The sequence below is a fragment of the Topomyia yanbarensis genome, chromosome 1, assembly GCF_030247195.1.
Source record: "Topomyia yanbarensis strain Yona2022 chromosome 1, ASM3024719v1, whole genome shotgun sequence".
Taxonomy (NCBI): Eukaryota; Metazoa; Arthropoda; class Insecta; order Diptera; family Culicidae; genus Topomyia; species Topomyia yanbarensis.
In genome coordinates this window covers 147,415,605-147,433,160 of record NC_080670.1, presented here as the reverse complement: position 1 = coordinate 147,433,160, position 17,556 = coordinate 147,415,605, and the positions used below count along the sequence as shown (strand labels likewise).

The 17,556-nt window shown below is 39.0% G+C and overlaps 1 protein-coding gene and 1 long non-coding RNA gene across 2 annotated transcripts; one reads left to right on the top strand and one right to left on the bottom strand.

Moving 5' to 3' along the window:
- Positions 1-206: 206 nt before the first annotated feature.
- LOC131676376 (uncharacterized) lies at positions 207-1,183 on the bottom strand. The gene is made up of 3 exons (XR_009303166.1): positions 1,051-1,183; positions 770-902; positions 207-710 (listed from the first exon to the last, which is right to left on the bottom strand). It is a non-coding gene; the product is annotated as an uncharacterized LOC131676376 (long non-coding RNA).
- A 7,297-nt stretch (positions 1,184-8,480) lies between these two features.
- Positions 8,481-13,272, top strand: LOC131676854 (vesicle-fusing ATPase 1). Its single transcript, XM_058956227.1, has 12 exons — positions 8,481-8,647; positions 8,809-8,860; positions 8,929-9,017; positions 9,533-9,662; positions 9,723-9,811; positions 9,877-10,513; positions 10,574-10,909; positions 10,973-11,161; positions 11,219-11,509; positions 11,564-11,748; positions 11,888-12,049; positions 12,120-13,272. Exons 2-12 carry the CDS (start codon positions 8,852-8,854, stop codon positions 12,253-12,255), a joined length of 2,253 nt encoding a protein of 750 aa, XP_058812210.1. The 5' UTR covers positions 8,481-8,647; positions 8,809-8,851; the 3' UTR covers positions 12,256-13,272.
- Positions 13,273-17,556: the final 4,284 nt, after the last annotated feature.

The following is a 17,556-nucleotide window of genomic DNA, read 5'->3' as shown; positions in this document are numbered from 1 at the left end:
TATTTAGATTGCAGTTGTTTCATTACAGTGCAGATAATGACTGCATTATTTCGGAACACATCCGAAAACAATCATTGGAGATTCATATAATTATTACGTGGAAAAAGCTAACTAAATAAGTAACATTTCTTATAGATTTAAAAAACCATCATATGCTTTAATACACTAAACATTCCATACATATATTTAACAAAGTGTCACATGCATTTCATAGGATCACCTAATGTTTTTAATATGATAGTTATCATATAGTTATTATAAAGTGCGCTGATAGATTTGGGTCTGACACTGGAATTTAAATGTTATATGGAAATCTAATAGAATTGAATTTGAGAGGAATGCAACTTTTAACATGATAACCATATAAGTTTGATATTCCATTGAGAGTCTAATATAGCAATCATTGGAAATTCCAATAGCGCTGTATTATATGACTGTCATATAATATGGATGTAGCGATTCCGCTCAGTGTGCGACTCGCTGAGAGAAAGTTGGCTGTCAGTACCCACAGGGATCACTCGTCCAACTATTCGTTCAGTTTCGGTAGGCACGCCGCTCTTTTCAATTCCAACTCTGATAACGTTGCATCGTTCGATACTTTGGGCGATAAGGAGCCGCATTTATTACCGATTTACGGAGTACAGTATCTAGCACCAAGGCTGCTGACTAACGGAACGAGAGCGAACTTTATCGTTCCTTCGTTTCTTTTTCTGAAAATAATAACATAGGTTTAAGTTTTACATACAATAGAGAATTTTTACTTCATTACCTTGTTGCGCTAAACCTCGATTGATGGATACTTTGAAGGATTACAGTTTTTCGTTTCCACAACCGTTGCAGGTTCCTCGTACGGAGGAAAACGAAAAGTCGTACGATGCCGATAATCCGTTCAGAGCACGTTTCTTATGAAATTTGTTTTTCAAGTTATGTGGTTTTCGTTTGAGGCGAAACTGAGTCAGTTCCTAACCCCAACTGTTGTCAAAATGTATGAAGCGGTTGGGGTTAGAACCTGACTCAGTTTCAGATTCAAGCGAAATCGCCATTAGTTACTGGATTTGTATTGTGCACATAACACGGTTGCTATACAGCAACTGAAAATCAATAAACAAAAGAAGTGTTGCTGAAGAAATATTTTTTTCGTTCGAATCAAGGGGTCACTCAATATACTGGTAACTGGCTGTAAATGACTCGGACCCTTTTTCTTCACAATATTTCATCGAGTTTCAGGTCGTGTCGTTGGTAGAAATGTACGGCTGTTACTTTAAAGTAGAGTTGTACCTGTTCCCAATCAGACAGTGCGCAAACTGCTGGGCATTTGGACACCGAGAGGATAAATGCTGGAGAACCACAAAATGCCGAATATGCGGAGAGCACCACCTGGAAGGGAACTACAAACAGAAGGCCTGTATTAACTGCGGTGGCCCTCATGACCCAACAGACAATCAATGTCCAGAAAAGGAAAAACAGGTGAGAATAAACCGGACAATGCAAAAGGAAAAGCTGACATACAGAGAAGCCAGATCGAAATGGAATGAGGAAAACCAATTCGAGCTACTCTCGAACGCGGAAGACTACCCGGAAATCACCCAGACCCAGAGAAAGCGATATACTACCGGCTCCCAATACAGAACAATTCAAGGAACATCGAGGACACAAAAGCAACGTACACCATCCGTAAGATCAACGACGTCATACGCAGATAAGGTGAAAGAAACTCCCAAACGGCAGCTAGCGGAAAACCCATACAAAATCACTATCGCGGAGAAAGTCACGACCGAGATCAAACAATTTTGGAGAAAGTTAAACCTGGTAAGGAAGATGATGAAGATACAATCAGCCATATACACGGACGTATCCGGACAAGCAGCAACAGAGATAGACTACGAGCAAATGTTGATCAGAATTAGCACCACCATAAATCAAATCCTTGACGAGTTTACGGAAGACCTAGAGGGCTACACAGATCGCACCAGTAAGGAAACAGAAGAGCCAACCAACACTATTGATGGATAAACTAAAAATTCTACAAACTAATATCCAGTCGCTGAGACCCACGGAAACAAGAGAGGAGCTAACAGTATACTTGAAAAGGGAACATATCAGCATAGCAAGCCTGCAGGAAACTTGGATCAAACCGGAAGAAGAGTACAGGATAAAAGGATTTAAAATGATCAAGAAATGCAGAAAGGAAGGCTATGGAGGAGTGGCCCTTCTGATCAGAGAACACGTGGCCTACAAGAAAGTTAACCTACTGGATATAGACCCAATTGAAGCCGTAGCGGTGCAAACCACAAACATGCCACTAAAATTCACCATAATATCGATCTACATCCCACCAGACCAGTAGCTGCTAAACGAGGAGCTGAAGAAAATAAAAGTACTATTCAACATCATCGACAAACTTGATAATCACGTCATCGTATCGGGGGACTTCAACGCAAGACATCCCATATGGGAAAACAGAAGTACAATGTGTGCAAAAGGAAAAGCGGTAGCAGAGGAGCTCCTGGCGTCCAACCTAGTAATGCTGAACGACGGAACAGCGACAACCGTACCGCGGATCAACAGTGATCCTACAGCAGTTGACCTGACCATAGCCTCAGAAGATCTAGCAAAACTCATGGATTGGCAGGTGGAGGAAGAGGAATTCGGAAGCACCCATCTATGCATTGAAATGTCCATCATGATGGAAATCCCGGTGAGCGAAGAAAAACGCACGAAAGTCAACGTAAAAAAAGCAATAGAGTACCTGAACAGCATCCAACCGCAATTCCTGCATGATCCCGAAGAAATGCAAGACATCTTCGAAGAATATATAAAGAAGGCAAGCTATACAGTCGCCAACAAAAAAGCCAATCATCTCAAGCAATGGTGGAATCAAGAGATACAAGAGGCATACAATAACAAAAGAATCCACCTCCGCAGTTTCAACAGGGATAGAAGCCTAGAAAGCCAGTTGAAACTGCAAAAATCACGTGCGATATTCAAAAGATTAGTGAGGAAGGAGAAAAGAAAACACAATATTGCGCTGAAGGAAAAGATAAACGAATACACTCCAGCCAAGCAGATCTGGAATATCATTAGGGGACTGGACACAAGCCTAACAGGAAACAATACTGGAGCAAACGCACACCCACCAAAACAAGTCGCAGAAAAGTTCGTGAACGCAAACTACAAACATATTCTTCGAGAGCTGACACCGGCACGAACGAGTAGCCGGATAGATGACGAACTAGAAGCTCCGCTCCAAACAACAGAGTTCATGCTAGTCCTGAAAAGCAAAAAGGAATACTCGGCGGCCGGCATCGACAACATTTCATACCACATACTGAAAAAAATAAATGTGAACATCTTGGTCGAGGTCTGCAATCAACTAAATCGAGTATGGATAAACAAAATCATCCCGGAAAGATGGAGACGAAACAAGCTAGTCCTGATACAAAAACCCAACAAAAACCAAAACAACATCAACTCCAAAAGAGGAATCGTGTTAATGAATGTTTTCCTGCAGATTATAAACACAATCGTCAAAGACCGATTGTACCTCTACGCAGAAGAGCATGACTTGTTTCCGACTCTATCTTTTGGTTTCAGAAAGAATCACTCTGCTATCAGCTGTGTCAGCTATGTAGTCAACTCGATCAAGGATGCCAAGCTAAACAAAAAACAGGCAGTAGCTACATTTCTGGATTTGGAGAAAGCCTTCGACTCGGTGGACTGCCAAAGACTTCTGGAAATACTAGCAAAAAAGGAAATACCTTCGGCAGCACAGATTTGGATCCACGAATACCTACGGAAAAGGCAAATAAGCATTTTATCACCAGAAGGAACAGTAGACATCACCACCAACATGGGGCTGCCACAAGGATGTCCACTTTCACCACTTCTCTTCAATATTTATACGACGAACCTACACACGATAGAGGCAGACGGTGTGACGCTGGTCCAGTTCGCAAACGACTTTACTGTCTTGGTAATTGGAGAAGGAGCGGAAATAATTGGAAAAGCTAACGGATACCTAGAAAAACTAAACAGAGAGTTAAGCGAACTGAAGCGTGTACACAGAAAAAAAAATGTTGGTAAAAATAAGAGTTTTTCACTCTTAGCAAAAAACAACCAACGCATACTCTTAGTTTAAAAATAAAATTTTTGTTTTGACTACTAATCTTTATTTGCTTAAAAGGGGAACTTTTACTTTGATTATTATTCTTGATTAATTTGAAAGTTTTACATTCAACCTAATTGGCGATTTGAGGCAAAACCAAAATTAGTCGTGCGACACCTATGATTCAGCTCATGAACTGGCATAGTGATACAGTTTACTGTTTTTCACCCGCAAGTGAGTCGTAGCTTACAACAAAAACTTCACTTTCTTCTCGGAAAAAGCTTACCACTACCAAAATATGAATGAAACGAGTAAGAAATTTAGTTTTATTTGCAATTATTCTGAAATTACTGCCATTTGCAACTATTTGACTTATACATTTCTTCGAAATGTAATCGGGGTATTATTGTGGTCACAGAGAACAGACATCCATGATCGAACAAAAATATTTAAAAAACGTGTGTAAACATTTGAATTAATATACGAAAAACACTAGCGCCGCCGCACCAACCTATCCCAACTATCCGTCAAATCGATTCCGGAACCGGTTCGAAATCCTGGATGGATTCAGCATGGAATCTAGCTCAAAGAAAACAACCGATTCCGACTCTATCGATTGACGCATTTGAGCTGGAATTCATGCTGGAAGTCCGAATCGGTTCCGGACTAGTTTGACTGGGTAGAGGAATAACCGCTGTCAGTTCTGTCGCACTCAGCCACAAAAAAACATGACGACAGTAGCGCACCTGGTTTAGATATCCAAACTACCTTCGAAACCGTTAGAGATTTTACACAAGTTGAATGCTGAAGATGGACGTCTGTTCTCTGTGTTGTGGTTATAAAAAAATGTTCCATAAATAAAGTTCCTACTCGAAACCGAGACCCAATAAGTACAAATGTCAAACTTTTTTATATTTTGGACTACGTAGGAGATTCTGTGAAGACTATCAGAGAGAAGGATCGGCTGTGTATGATACAAAGCTGACACTTTCCTATTAGCCGGATATATTCTTTCCTCGCGTGAACTGGAGAGTTTCATGAATTGACACCATCTCATGAAGGTTTAGCTAAACTTAGGAGGAACGGGAAATGATGTTGCGGCGGCTACGGTGCTCAACAAATTACATTTCGGAACACCACACATATAGCTCTGCGAATAATATTAGAAACCACTATGTTTTACACCCTTTTCGCAAGATGTTTACTCATCATCTTATAAAATGATGGTTTTCCTTCATTTTCATAAACAATTATCAACAAATTGATCGGTGATTTAGTGTTTAAAAGTTATTTTTTTATCAATATACAGAAAATATATGCACTATGACGGAACAGAATCAAATCAGTAACACTTTGCTTCCAGCGCTATCTGTGGACTACTTCAACGTAGAATCGCCAATAGTTGGCGTTGGTTGTTTTTTGCTGAGAGCGGAACACTCTTACTTTTACCAATATTTTTTTTCTGTGTGTAGTAAATCCCACGAAATGTGCAATAATAAACTTCAGCAGAATGAATGACACGGACATGAACATCAAAATACAAGGGGAGAAGTTGGAACTGGTAAACACACACACACAAGCACCTGGGATACACAACAGACCGAGGTCTCACACACAGGAAGCACATAGAGGCGGTAACCACTAAGGCTAGCAAAAACATGAACATGCTAAAAATGATAAGCAACAGAAGAAGCCCGGCAGATCCGGAAACAATGCTAAAAATAGGAAACGCCCTCATTAGATCCAAAATTGAATACGGGGGAATAGTGTATGGAAACGCGGCAAAAGCAAATCGGCAAAAACTAGAAACTGTCCAAAATGCATTTGTTAGGGTAGCAATGCGCTACTTGAAAAGCACATCGGTAAACGTAATGTTGGCAGACTGTGGGCAGTTACCAATGGATAAAACACTGGAATGGTTGTCGATGAAAGAAACTCTGAAGACCAAGCATAACTGGAACCCGAACCGGAAGTTCGTAGACGAAGCCCTCAACAACGATAAAAGCAACGGATCCTTCATGACAGAACTGGCATGCAAACACAAGGAAGTAATTCAACAACTAGCCGTGAACTCGGTCGACACAAAACGGAATTTCAAACAGCTCAAGAACTGTGCATTGGATGTAAAAACAGCTCTCCCAGGAATCGACGCAAAAAAAACCAACATCAACTCTCAACAATGGAGGGCGGCTGCAAGCGAATCGTTACAGACCACATATGCGAATGTACATAAATTATTCACAGAAGCATCCAAGAACCCAAATGGAACAGCGTTGGCCGCAGTGGACTGGGCTGACAAGCACTATCGGACAGAAAAGATTAACTGCAACACCAGTATCACCAACGCAGAACTTAGGGCAATAGCTGAAGCTCTCAAGATGATCGCGGAGAAAGCCTACAAAGAAACAGTCATAATCACCGACTCCAGAAGCGCATGTGAATGCCTCGCCAACAAGGAGAAAATCAAAACAAACCATGTTGTGAGAGATGCTTCGCTACAAATAGCAGCTCTGAAAAGCAAGGGATTGAAAGTGACGATACAATGGATGCCTAGCCATGTAGGAATCCAAGGAAATGAAATGGCAGATCAGCTAGCGGTGCAGGCAACAAAAAACATAGGAGCTGAAGCCGAAACGACCAGGGAATCGCTCACGCTGGGGGATACCCTTATCTTAGCAAAGAAATTAATATGGATAAAGTGGATAAACATATGCCAGGAATTATCAAAAACGAAAGGAGTAAAACATTTTGAGTTCACGAAGACACCGTTGAGTAGACCTTGGTGCAAAGGACTGAAGCTGACAACTGAAGAAAAGATTGTTTTAAGCAGAATAAGATTATAAACCATTGCATGACGAAAGACCGAAAATTCAGATGGAAATGGGAAGCAAATTAAATGTGCGAAAGATGTGACGAAGTTGAAGACCTGGAACACATCTTGTACCACTGTACTAGGTGGACAAGAACCAGAGAACAAACAAAAGTACTACACGAAATGAAACCAATTACCAAAATCTTCGAAGATCAAAACTCAGAAGAGCTAAAAGGCATCGTACAATTCTTGAAACAAATCGAAATGAAACTGTGAAAAGAAGACTATCGTTCACAACACAACAACATCGGAGGTGCATAATTAAAAACGACAACTATAGGCAAGATGGATCAACTATGGTCTAAGCCTGGATAAAGCACAAGGTTAAATAAAACAACCTGCAGAATAAGTTCTTTTAACTTACTTTTGAGTTGTGCGTCTCTTTCGCACTTATTAGTGTTGTCAAAAACAAACTGAGAGATTCGACTCAGTCGAGGCCTTCCGTGGAGGAAGGTACTTTTGAGTTGTTTGGGGTATACTCAAAATTAGGTAAATTCAACTTAAATTTGAGTATAAAAAACCTATCAATGAGTACATTATTATGGAAAATATTTATATGTTTTTGCATATGATAAGTATTGCGCACTTCCCACCAACCTGGACTCCGCACTTTCAAAGTGCGAGTGATCAAACTGCTACTGAAAACTGCGAGCTGTCAAAACACATATATTTCAAGTGATAGAGATGGTACTTTCATAGACAGACCAATTTAACTAACCAGTCTATGAGAAGAATTTAATAGGAGAATAGTAAGTGCGCAGTGCGGTTAGAATCCAGTTTTTAGTGCCACAAGAAATAAGTGATAATTTTTTTGAGTGCACGAGATTGAGTCAAAGGAACTCAATTTTAGGTAGTTTTTCGTTTCCGTGCAGACAAAAAAAAGTGATACATTTCTCGACAAACATATGATTACGGCCTAAAAGCCAACTGTCAAAATCCACTTTGAATGGAAATTCCGGAAAAACCGTTACTAGCCGAACACAGTTCACAACAGTTTATGAAAGAGAAAACTTTTCTCTTTCGGTTACTATAAACATCTGTGACTGGCGCATAACAGTTTGTCCGGAATTTCCATTCAAAGTGGATTTTGACAGTTGGCTTTTAGGCCGTAATCATATGTTTGTCGAGATTTCAACAAAACTCGAAAAAGTACACGGTTAAATAAAACAACCTGCAGAAAAGTTCTTTTAACTTACTTTTGAGTTGTGCGTCGCTTTCGCACTTATTAGTGTTGTCAAAAACAAAACGAGAGGTTCGACTCAGTCGAGATCTTCCGTGGGGGAAGTTACTTTTGAGTTGTTTGGGGTGAACTCAAAATTAGGTAAATTCAACTTAAATTAGAGTATAAAAAACCTATCAATGAGTTGTAATTTTTGCAGTGGTTAAATGGAAACTACCTTCAACACGGTTTACCTAATTTTAAGTTCCCCCACGATACCACGAGATTGAGTCAAAGGAACTCAATTTTAGGTAGTTTTTTGTTTCCGTGTAAAGTTCAAATTCAAACAGACGTGCGCATTGCAATCCTTTACTTCTGTCAGGCTTCATGAATAGCCCCACAAATCGGCACTGCAGTATTTTTACGTTCCGTTGCTGCTGAAAAAGTTGTTTCATTGCACGACACGTCAGAATTGGGGAGCAAAACCACTCAAAACTTCAGATCTAAACAGGTATATTTTGTTCCAGATATTCGATTGAGTAAAACATTACTGTAAGGAAAAAGTGTGCAATAAGAAAATTGCACTACATTTCATTTGCTTTTGGACACCATTCGATTATTGATTTTTCTTGTTCACCAGATAATACAATTTTTCTTTTGTATATATTTTAGGTTTGCAAAGTATACGTTTGTTACTACTGTGAAATTGGGCACGATGGCTGTTGTAAGTAGAAATAATCTAGATCGAATGAACTAAGGAATATTGCAATGATTACTTCCAACATTTTACAGATGATGAAAGCATCGAAATGTCCCACGGATGAGCTGTCGTTGAAAAACAGGGCCATCGTCAACAGTATGGATTTCCCTGAAGACATCAAGTAAGTAAAGTAGAAATGTAATTTGTAATTTATTATCAGCAGAACGAAAACTTGTCAGTTACATAAACTTTGTATCAAGTCAAGGAAAAATGGACATTTTAATTATTACTTTTCAGAAAAGTTGGTGGGTCAGGGTGTAGACATATTGTTAAGTAGAAGATTCAAATGTTGAAATTTGTCCTAGGTTTCATGGTCAATAATCAATATTGTGGTGTAATATTTAGTTGAATCTTTCGAAAATATAAAACTATAAATGATGAATTCCTGTAGATAATTTCTTATATACATATACAATATATTTAAATTGACACCTAAATTATGATGCGTTTAAAATTTCAAAATATGTCATAATCTGGATAGTCAATAAAGTGATTGCTTTTATAGGTATAAACAAAAGACTTGTAGGATGAATCAATGGTAAATAATTCGTATAAAATGGAAACAAAACATGATAATTTGACGCTTATGAGCATTTTTGTGTTAAAACATCGTTGACGAAAAATTAATTTTTATAGGTACATCGATGTCTCAACAGCTCCTGGACAGCATTTCATCTTCTCTGTAGAACGATGTTCCGACATTCCTAATTACTGCATTGGTTTTTCTCTGCTGCAGCGGAAGTGGGCAACTTTGTCAATTAATCAGGTAGGTTTGATATTTTATGTCCATTGATGTTATTTATTCGATTATTCTTCTTCACTTTAGGACATATCGGTAAGACCTTATCATTTCGACCGATCGTCTGAGATCTTGTGCAATGTGTGTATTGAAGTGGACTTTCTTCAAAAGAAAACGTGAGTTACACAAAATTCCATTCTGCTTCGATCATCACTGAATTCCAAATCTCATTTATTTCAAGTACTACGTTGGAGCCGTACGATAGTGACCAGATGGCTAAGGATTTTATTTTGCAGTTTGCCGGGCTGGCACTAACTGTTGGACAGCCGCTGGTTTTTAGCTTTGCCGACAAAAAATTGCTATGCCTCTGCATTAAATCGATGGAAGCGATCGACGCCAATGCGAGCGTACAGGGAGACAAGAGTGGAAAAGCGGAGCCCAAGAAGACCAATTTTGGTCGACTTCTAGGAAACACCAATGTTACCTTCGAAAAAATGGAAAACTCATCAATAAATTTGGTTGGCAAGGCTAAGGGTAAGATAGTTCGGCAATCGATTATCAACCCGGACTGGGATTTCGGTAAAATGGGCATTGGTGGTTTGGACAACGAATTCAATGCTATCTTTCGGCGTGCGTTCGCTTCACGTGTGTTTCCTCCGGAGATTGTCGAACAGCTGGGTTGTAAGCACGTGAAGGGCATTCTTCTTTATGGACCACCGGGAACTGGTAAGACGCTAATGGCTCGTCAGATAGGCAACATGCTTAATGCTCGTGAACCGAAGATTGTCAATGGCCCTCAAATTTTGGACAAGTATGTTGGCGAATCGGAGGCTAATGTTCGACGATTGTTTGCTGACGCAGAAGAGGAAGAAAAGAGAGTAAGCAATAGTTATAGTTTGTGATTTGACATTAGAGATATAATGTTTGTATATTTTCAGTTGGGTCCTAACAGCGGTCTACACATCATTATCTTCGATGAAATAGATGCTATCTGCAAGGCTCGTGGTAGTGTTGGTGGCAATAGTGGAGTCCATGACACTGTTGTGAATCAACTACTGGCAAAAATTGATGGTGTTGAACAATTGAATAACATTTTGGTAATTGGCATGACCAACAGACGTGATATGATCGATGAGGCATTGTTGCGACCCGGTCGATTAGAAGTTCAGATGGAAATTAGTCTTCCCAATGAGGAAGGTCGGGTTCAAATTTTAAACATTCATACAAAACGTATGAGAGACTTCAAGAAGATTAACCCTGATGTTGATAATAAGGTTGGATCACCAGAATTGTGATTGGTTTAATTTTCTTATAACGCAAATAATCGGTTTATTTAGGAATTAGCTGCTTTAACCAAGAATTTCAGTGGCGCTGAAATAGAAGGTTTGGTTCGTGCCGCTCAATCAACAGCTATGAATCGATTGATAAAAGCAGCTTCCAAAGTCGAAGTAGATCCCGAAGCGATGGAAAAACTTATGGTTAACCGTAACGATTTTCTTCATGCTCTCGAAAATGACATCAAACCGGTAAATGGTAAAAAATTGTATGCTTGGTTAATTAAGCTAATCACTCACCATCTTTAGGCTTTCGGAACATCTCAAGAAGCACTTGAAAATTATCTCACCCGTGGAATCATTAATTGGGGTCTCCCGGTATCGCACGTTTTGCAAGATGGCGCTCTTTATACCCAACAAGCCAGATCTGCCGAAGGCACTGGCTTAGTTTCAGTTTTGCTCGAGGGCCCACCGAATTCCGGAAAATCAGCTTTGGCAGCTCAACTGGCAAGGATGTCCGATTTCCCGTTCGTAAAGGTTTGCACACCAGATGATATGGTTGGATTTACCGAGAATGCCAAGTGTTTGACAATAAGAAAGGTAGTAATCCTTGACTTAAAACATATACATTTATTACATCAATGAAATCTTTAGTTCTTCGACGATGCGTATCGCTCAACGTTGAGCTGTATTTTGGTAGATAATATCGAGCGACTTTTGGATTACGGACCAATTGGCCCAAGATATTCCAACATTACGCTTCAAGCGCTACTGGTACTATTGAAGAAACAACCACCGAAAGGAAAGAAGCTACTAATCCTGTGTACTTCCAGCCGAAGGTAGGGACTGCCTATATAGGATAAAATTGTGAGCGTGAGAACACGATTTGTTGTCACACTTACTATATATTTACGAAAAACGATTTCGAACAAAAAGATAAAATATTATTTTGCGTACTATGATTTTTATTTCCTACAGGCAGGTCCTGGAGGATATGGAAATGCTGTCAGCATTCACTGCTGTACTACACGTACCAAATCTTTCGCAACCAGAACACATTTTATCGGTCCTGGAAGGATTTGACGATGTGTTCACTAAACAGGAGTTAGCAACCATTTACAAGCGAATGAAGGGACACAAGTAAGAATATCTTTGTACTTCAACAGTATGACCGTTTTAAAACAATCCTTTTTTCTTAATTTTTACTCAGAGTGTTTGTGGGCATAAAAAAATTACTTGATCTGATTGAACTGTCGAGGCAAAGCGATCCACAGAATCGTGCGAATAAATTCCTCTCGAAGCTGGAGGAGGAAGGAGGACTTGATGCTGGAACATCGATCCACTAACTTATAACCGGAGGGTAGCTATGGAGTCTAAGTATTACTTCATTCAACGACGTATTTTAAGAATAAATAACACACAGTACACTATGCCCTCACTAAATTCTATCAGGGTTCCAATTGCTAAAAGTGAATCAATGATTTTGTTCGTACTATTCGCAACGTTTGTCCTAACGAAGTTGTTATGCAAGTACATCAATTATTATACAGCTACAAGCAGATGGCAGATTTGCTTCAACATAGACTACATGACAACAAATTAAAGGTGGATCTGGTACATCGTAAGATACATGTATCATTGCAATGGCCATGATTAAAATTTACTTTTTATGTACTCTCAGAATAGTCGTAGATAACGAAATGAAAGAAACGATTGCTAGATCTCAAAAAAGTATATAAGTTGCAGAGAATAACGAATTAGTTCGTTACAGCTCAGGCGTATGTATGCATCATAGTAATATGCACATGGTTTTTGTTGCTATGTTTTAGTATTAGCGTTAGAGATCAAAAATAATCGTGACTCCCACCTTAGTTACCCTTCGCTAATTGTAAGTGTCAAAAGTTTGCGATTTGAATTAACCGTGCGTTAACTGAAGATAGAATAATTTAGCTTTTCAATTCAATGGTGTATGTATGTTGCTACCGGAAAAGCAATAAACTTTCGGAATTTATTGTAGCATCATGTGATCTAATACTAATTTATTTTATATTTGTGTTGTGTTATATCAAATGATATATGCATTCCCAACTTGTTGCTACGTATATTAAGGTACTATTGTTTTATTGTAAACAAATCAACGACGTTCTATACTTTTGCAACAAGTTTAAATATTCCGAAACAAAATAGCACATAGTCCATGGCCCCGTTCAAATTTGACAAAAATATTACCAACGTGATGTATAATCTGCATCTATTTATTAGAGAAGAAAGTTTGAATTCAACAAAGCGTATTACCGAAGGAAATAGATTAATATATTATTATATTGTAAATTAATAAACTGTTATTCAGAGTGTATTAACGATATCAATTTTTTTTTCTCGAAAGAACATGATTGCCAGAATACTACTGTTTATATTTTATTAGTTTCAATCAGATACAGGTAGGTATAATTCTTGTTATTGGTATTATTATTGAGCACGTGTGACGGTACGATTCGTAGTTGCTACTCCGTAATTAACAAAAATCGAAACTGCATAAAGAACCAAAGATTGGAGTTGGAGAGACGCCCATCCGTAATGTGCACGTTTCGAGAGCTGTTTACTTCGAGATATCGATAATGGCGTCGGCCAAGTCTTTGCAACCGTTGGGGAAGGGAGAAAATTACGAATGTGACAAATTTTGTCACATTAGGTGACTGAGGCAATAACTTTTGGCTTTTGGAGTAAGAAAAACAATGCGGCTGTGGTGAGGCGCTCGATAATTTTATTTGTTCATTTTATTTTTTAGGAATTCTGTTCAGTATGATAAGAGATTTCTAAGTAATTCACCGATAATAATAATTGAACCAAAAATTAATTAACGTGTATAGTGACTCAAGTTTATGAAATATTTTTGAAATTGAAGAGACTTATGGAACTCGCTGCTGCACGGAGATTTACAATTCACGAGGACTACCAACGCCTACGAAAGAAGTGCAGAGACGTCATCCGAACCGCAAAACAGCAATCATGGCAAACATTTTTAGAAGGCCGACAGTGATCAATCCACTACCGAGATGTGGCGGAATGTAAAAGAAAAAGTAAAAGAAGGTTTAAAGGTATCAGCACATGTCAAGGTGACATAGTATCACGGGAGCCAAATTTTGTAGCTTACAGCCTAGGAAACTTTTTTGCAAAAATATCATCAAACTCTGCATACCAGCAAGAGTTCCTTATTGCTCAACAAAAAAGAAGCTGTTCGATAATAAACCATTCAACACCAGATGATTTGGAAAACTGTACCATCAATAGTCCGTTTACCATTGCGGAGCTTCTTTTTGCACTAGACTCCGCCAAAGGAAAGTCCGCGGGACCGAACGACATCAGCTACCCACTTTTAAGACGCCTTCCGCTTCGAGTGAAATTTTCTTTCCTTGACAGCCTCAACCATATATGGACCAACGGTATTTTTCCAAAGGGATGGGGTCATAGCCTGATGATACCAATACCGAAAAGGAAAACTGGTTCGACGGACCCAAACGATTATAGACCTATCGCGATTACCAACTGTGCCTCGAAGATCATGAAACGTATGGTGAACAGACGCCTCACTACCGTACTCCAAGACCGCGAATTACTAAACCAAAGACAGCAGGCATTTCAAAAGGGTAAAGGAACAGAAATGTATTTGGCATCTCTAGGTCGGATAATTGACGATGCTCTCTCAAACAACCTACACGTAGGCCTTGCAGCCTTAGACCTCGCCAAAGCATACAACAGAGTATGGCGCCCAGGTGTTCTTCGACAGCTCGTAGAATGGGGGTTCGCTGGCAACATGTTAACGTTTATTGAAGGATTTCTACAAAATAGGACGTCCGAGGTTCTGGTAGGCAATACGTACTCTAAAACGTTCCCGGAAGAAACAGGAGCACCGCAAGGCTCTGTACTAGCCGTACCATTATTCTCGATCGCGATGAATTCGGTCTTCGCTAAGCTACTGAAAGGCATCTTCATATTCCTCTACGCTGATGATATTGTTATCGTCGTGATCGGCAAACATCCCAAACTAATTCGACGAAAACTCCAAACAGCTGTAAGAATAGTGGCAAAATGGGCGAAAGACGTTGGTTTCGACATGGCTGCTGAAAAATGCTCAATTTCACACATCCGCACGCTCAAACACCATCCTTGGAAGAACCCCGTCACTGTTGGAAATATGAAAATCCCATTCAAAAAAGATGGTTAGGTAATGTCAGAGACATAACCGAAGTGAAGTAGAATACACATAGGCTGTTAATTCGAATGCTGCAATTTTTGCTACCTTCTGCATTAAAATCAGCTATTTCGATATTTGTTATGATGTATTGTGCCTCGTAGTTGTGGTGCATTTTAACCCTGCACAGGTTTGTTTTGGCCTTCCCATTTTTCAAAGAGCAATTTATAATGATTTTGAAAAATTGAATATTTTTCATGTTCCTGAATATTGTGCAAAGCGATTGTGATTTCAGAGTAGCATGTTGGCTAAATGATATCATTAATTAAATTCTCCCAATTGATGGTCTTTAGCTAAGTTATGATTATATTTTCTTAGGGGTGTATTTTATCCCATCTACCTCTACATACGCTTGCATTACATTCACATAAATCACTTGTGACGCGTTTGTGCAAATGGAATCTTGATCATACCTTGTAAATTTCAAACGTGCACCCGAGACACATGCGTTGCAAAATTCAAAGGTTTGGTTTGTTCCAAAGTTTCGAGTGGGTAATTACCAACTCGATTATTTTCAAGTGGATAGTACCAAGGAGCTTTTATTCTCACCGATCAGCCATGTTGGTTCTAGAAACGATAGCTAACAACATTGTTTACTACATCCCCATGCATGTTTGGTTGGATTTCAGTATGTAAACAAAGTTGTTCGCCGTCATTTTCTACTCCGCAGCTTGCTGCACGCTAACCTCACTCCTCACCTGGTTACTGCCAAAGACGAATCACCTTATAACTCTAAACACCTTGGATAGTACTACCTTTACTACTTATATTACCCACCGGCCCTGATTATTGAATATTCCATTACACATATGTATAGTGGGATCAAAATGCATTCACTTGCTGAATATTTTTAGAAATAGGCCACTTTAAAGTATAGCATGTACAAATAAAGTAAATTAAGGGCCAAATCGGATAACAAATAGTTTTTGGACTTACTATAAATTGTACTTACTTTACAGTTAAGAGCCAGCAGAAGGGCATTAGCGCGTGGAATGTCAGCATTAGAGAGTTAAGACTAATACCCTATACATAATATGTTCAAACCTTCACCAAGCAGGTTTCTTAGCATAGAGTATTCGCAATAACCCTGCAATTGCCACGTATGATAATAACCCACAACGAATGTAGTGCCAGGCAGCGATGTTTTTATGAAATGTCCGCAGAAGAATAATGTAAATGTCTCTAGATGGTTGTGTAAATTCTAGTTACACTAGAATATTAATTTAAAAATAGATTGAAATTAGAATACTATTAATGAAGGAATAACTCGTAGTCGAATACAGATATTCTAGTACAATTTTGCTAAATACTATTACTCTTTTAAAAGTAGTAGATTTCTTGCTACGTCTGTAGGAGGCTATCAAAAGTCTGTAGAATTCCGACATGTCTGTAAATCCCCTCATACATGTAGCAGCTATACAATTAAACTGTGTTTATAACAGCATATACATAGATGATATGTAAAAAGTTATCCTAGTTTGCCCCGAGAATCAAATCAACGGCAGAAACATATTATATCAGTGTCCAATAAGCCAACATCATCTCCTTTACATAACACAACAACCAATGCTATTAAAATCGTCATCGTCAATTATACTACCGCTTGCCAAAAGAAAATTAACCAAATCTAGAAAAAAAATCAATAGGATGTAAGTAACAATGAGAGATTCTCTTTGAGGTATTTCTCTTCTGTTCATTACTCGGCCATTTCAACATTTGCTACTCTACTCTTTGCATAATATTGTAGTAAAAACCGTCGACTTTCGATATGTACTGGAAAATTAGTACAAAGTGTTGTAATGACGTCGTAATAAACGAAAGAGAAAATAAACAAGGAGAGGCTCTCAATGTTACTTACGTCCTATTGAAAATTTTCTCTAGAAATGATGAATTTATCTGAGCCCGCCACGCATAATTTAAAGACCCACTGAGACGTCCAAAAAATTGTTTCAAAATCGTTCAACACGGGTCCAACGATGGACGTTTGTTGAACGGTTATTTGGACGTTGTCCAAATTGGCCCAACGAACGTCCTTCATTGGACAATTTTGAAACCAACCGTTCTTAGAGGGGAGCAAGAGAGCGGGGTCTTTCGCACTCAACCACCCCTTCGCACGCGCACACTTGCAATCCGCATATTGAACTCCGAAAAAAGAGCGTTCTGTTTTTTCTGCGATGTGCGCTAATCATTGTATCACGCCACGTCTGTGCATCATTAGGTGGAATGATACCTGGCGGCAGTCATTGAATATATTCCAACCGAAGAGTTTGAGCTGACACAAAACGTAACAGCTAATACGAGGTCAGAAAGCAAACTGACGAATTTTCTCTTATGTTCCGCTTTTATACCTAGCAAAGTTCTTTTGATAAAAAAGAGGCAGTCCTAGCAACGCTCG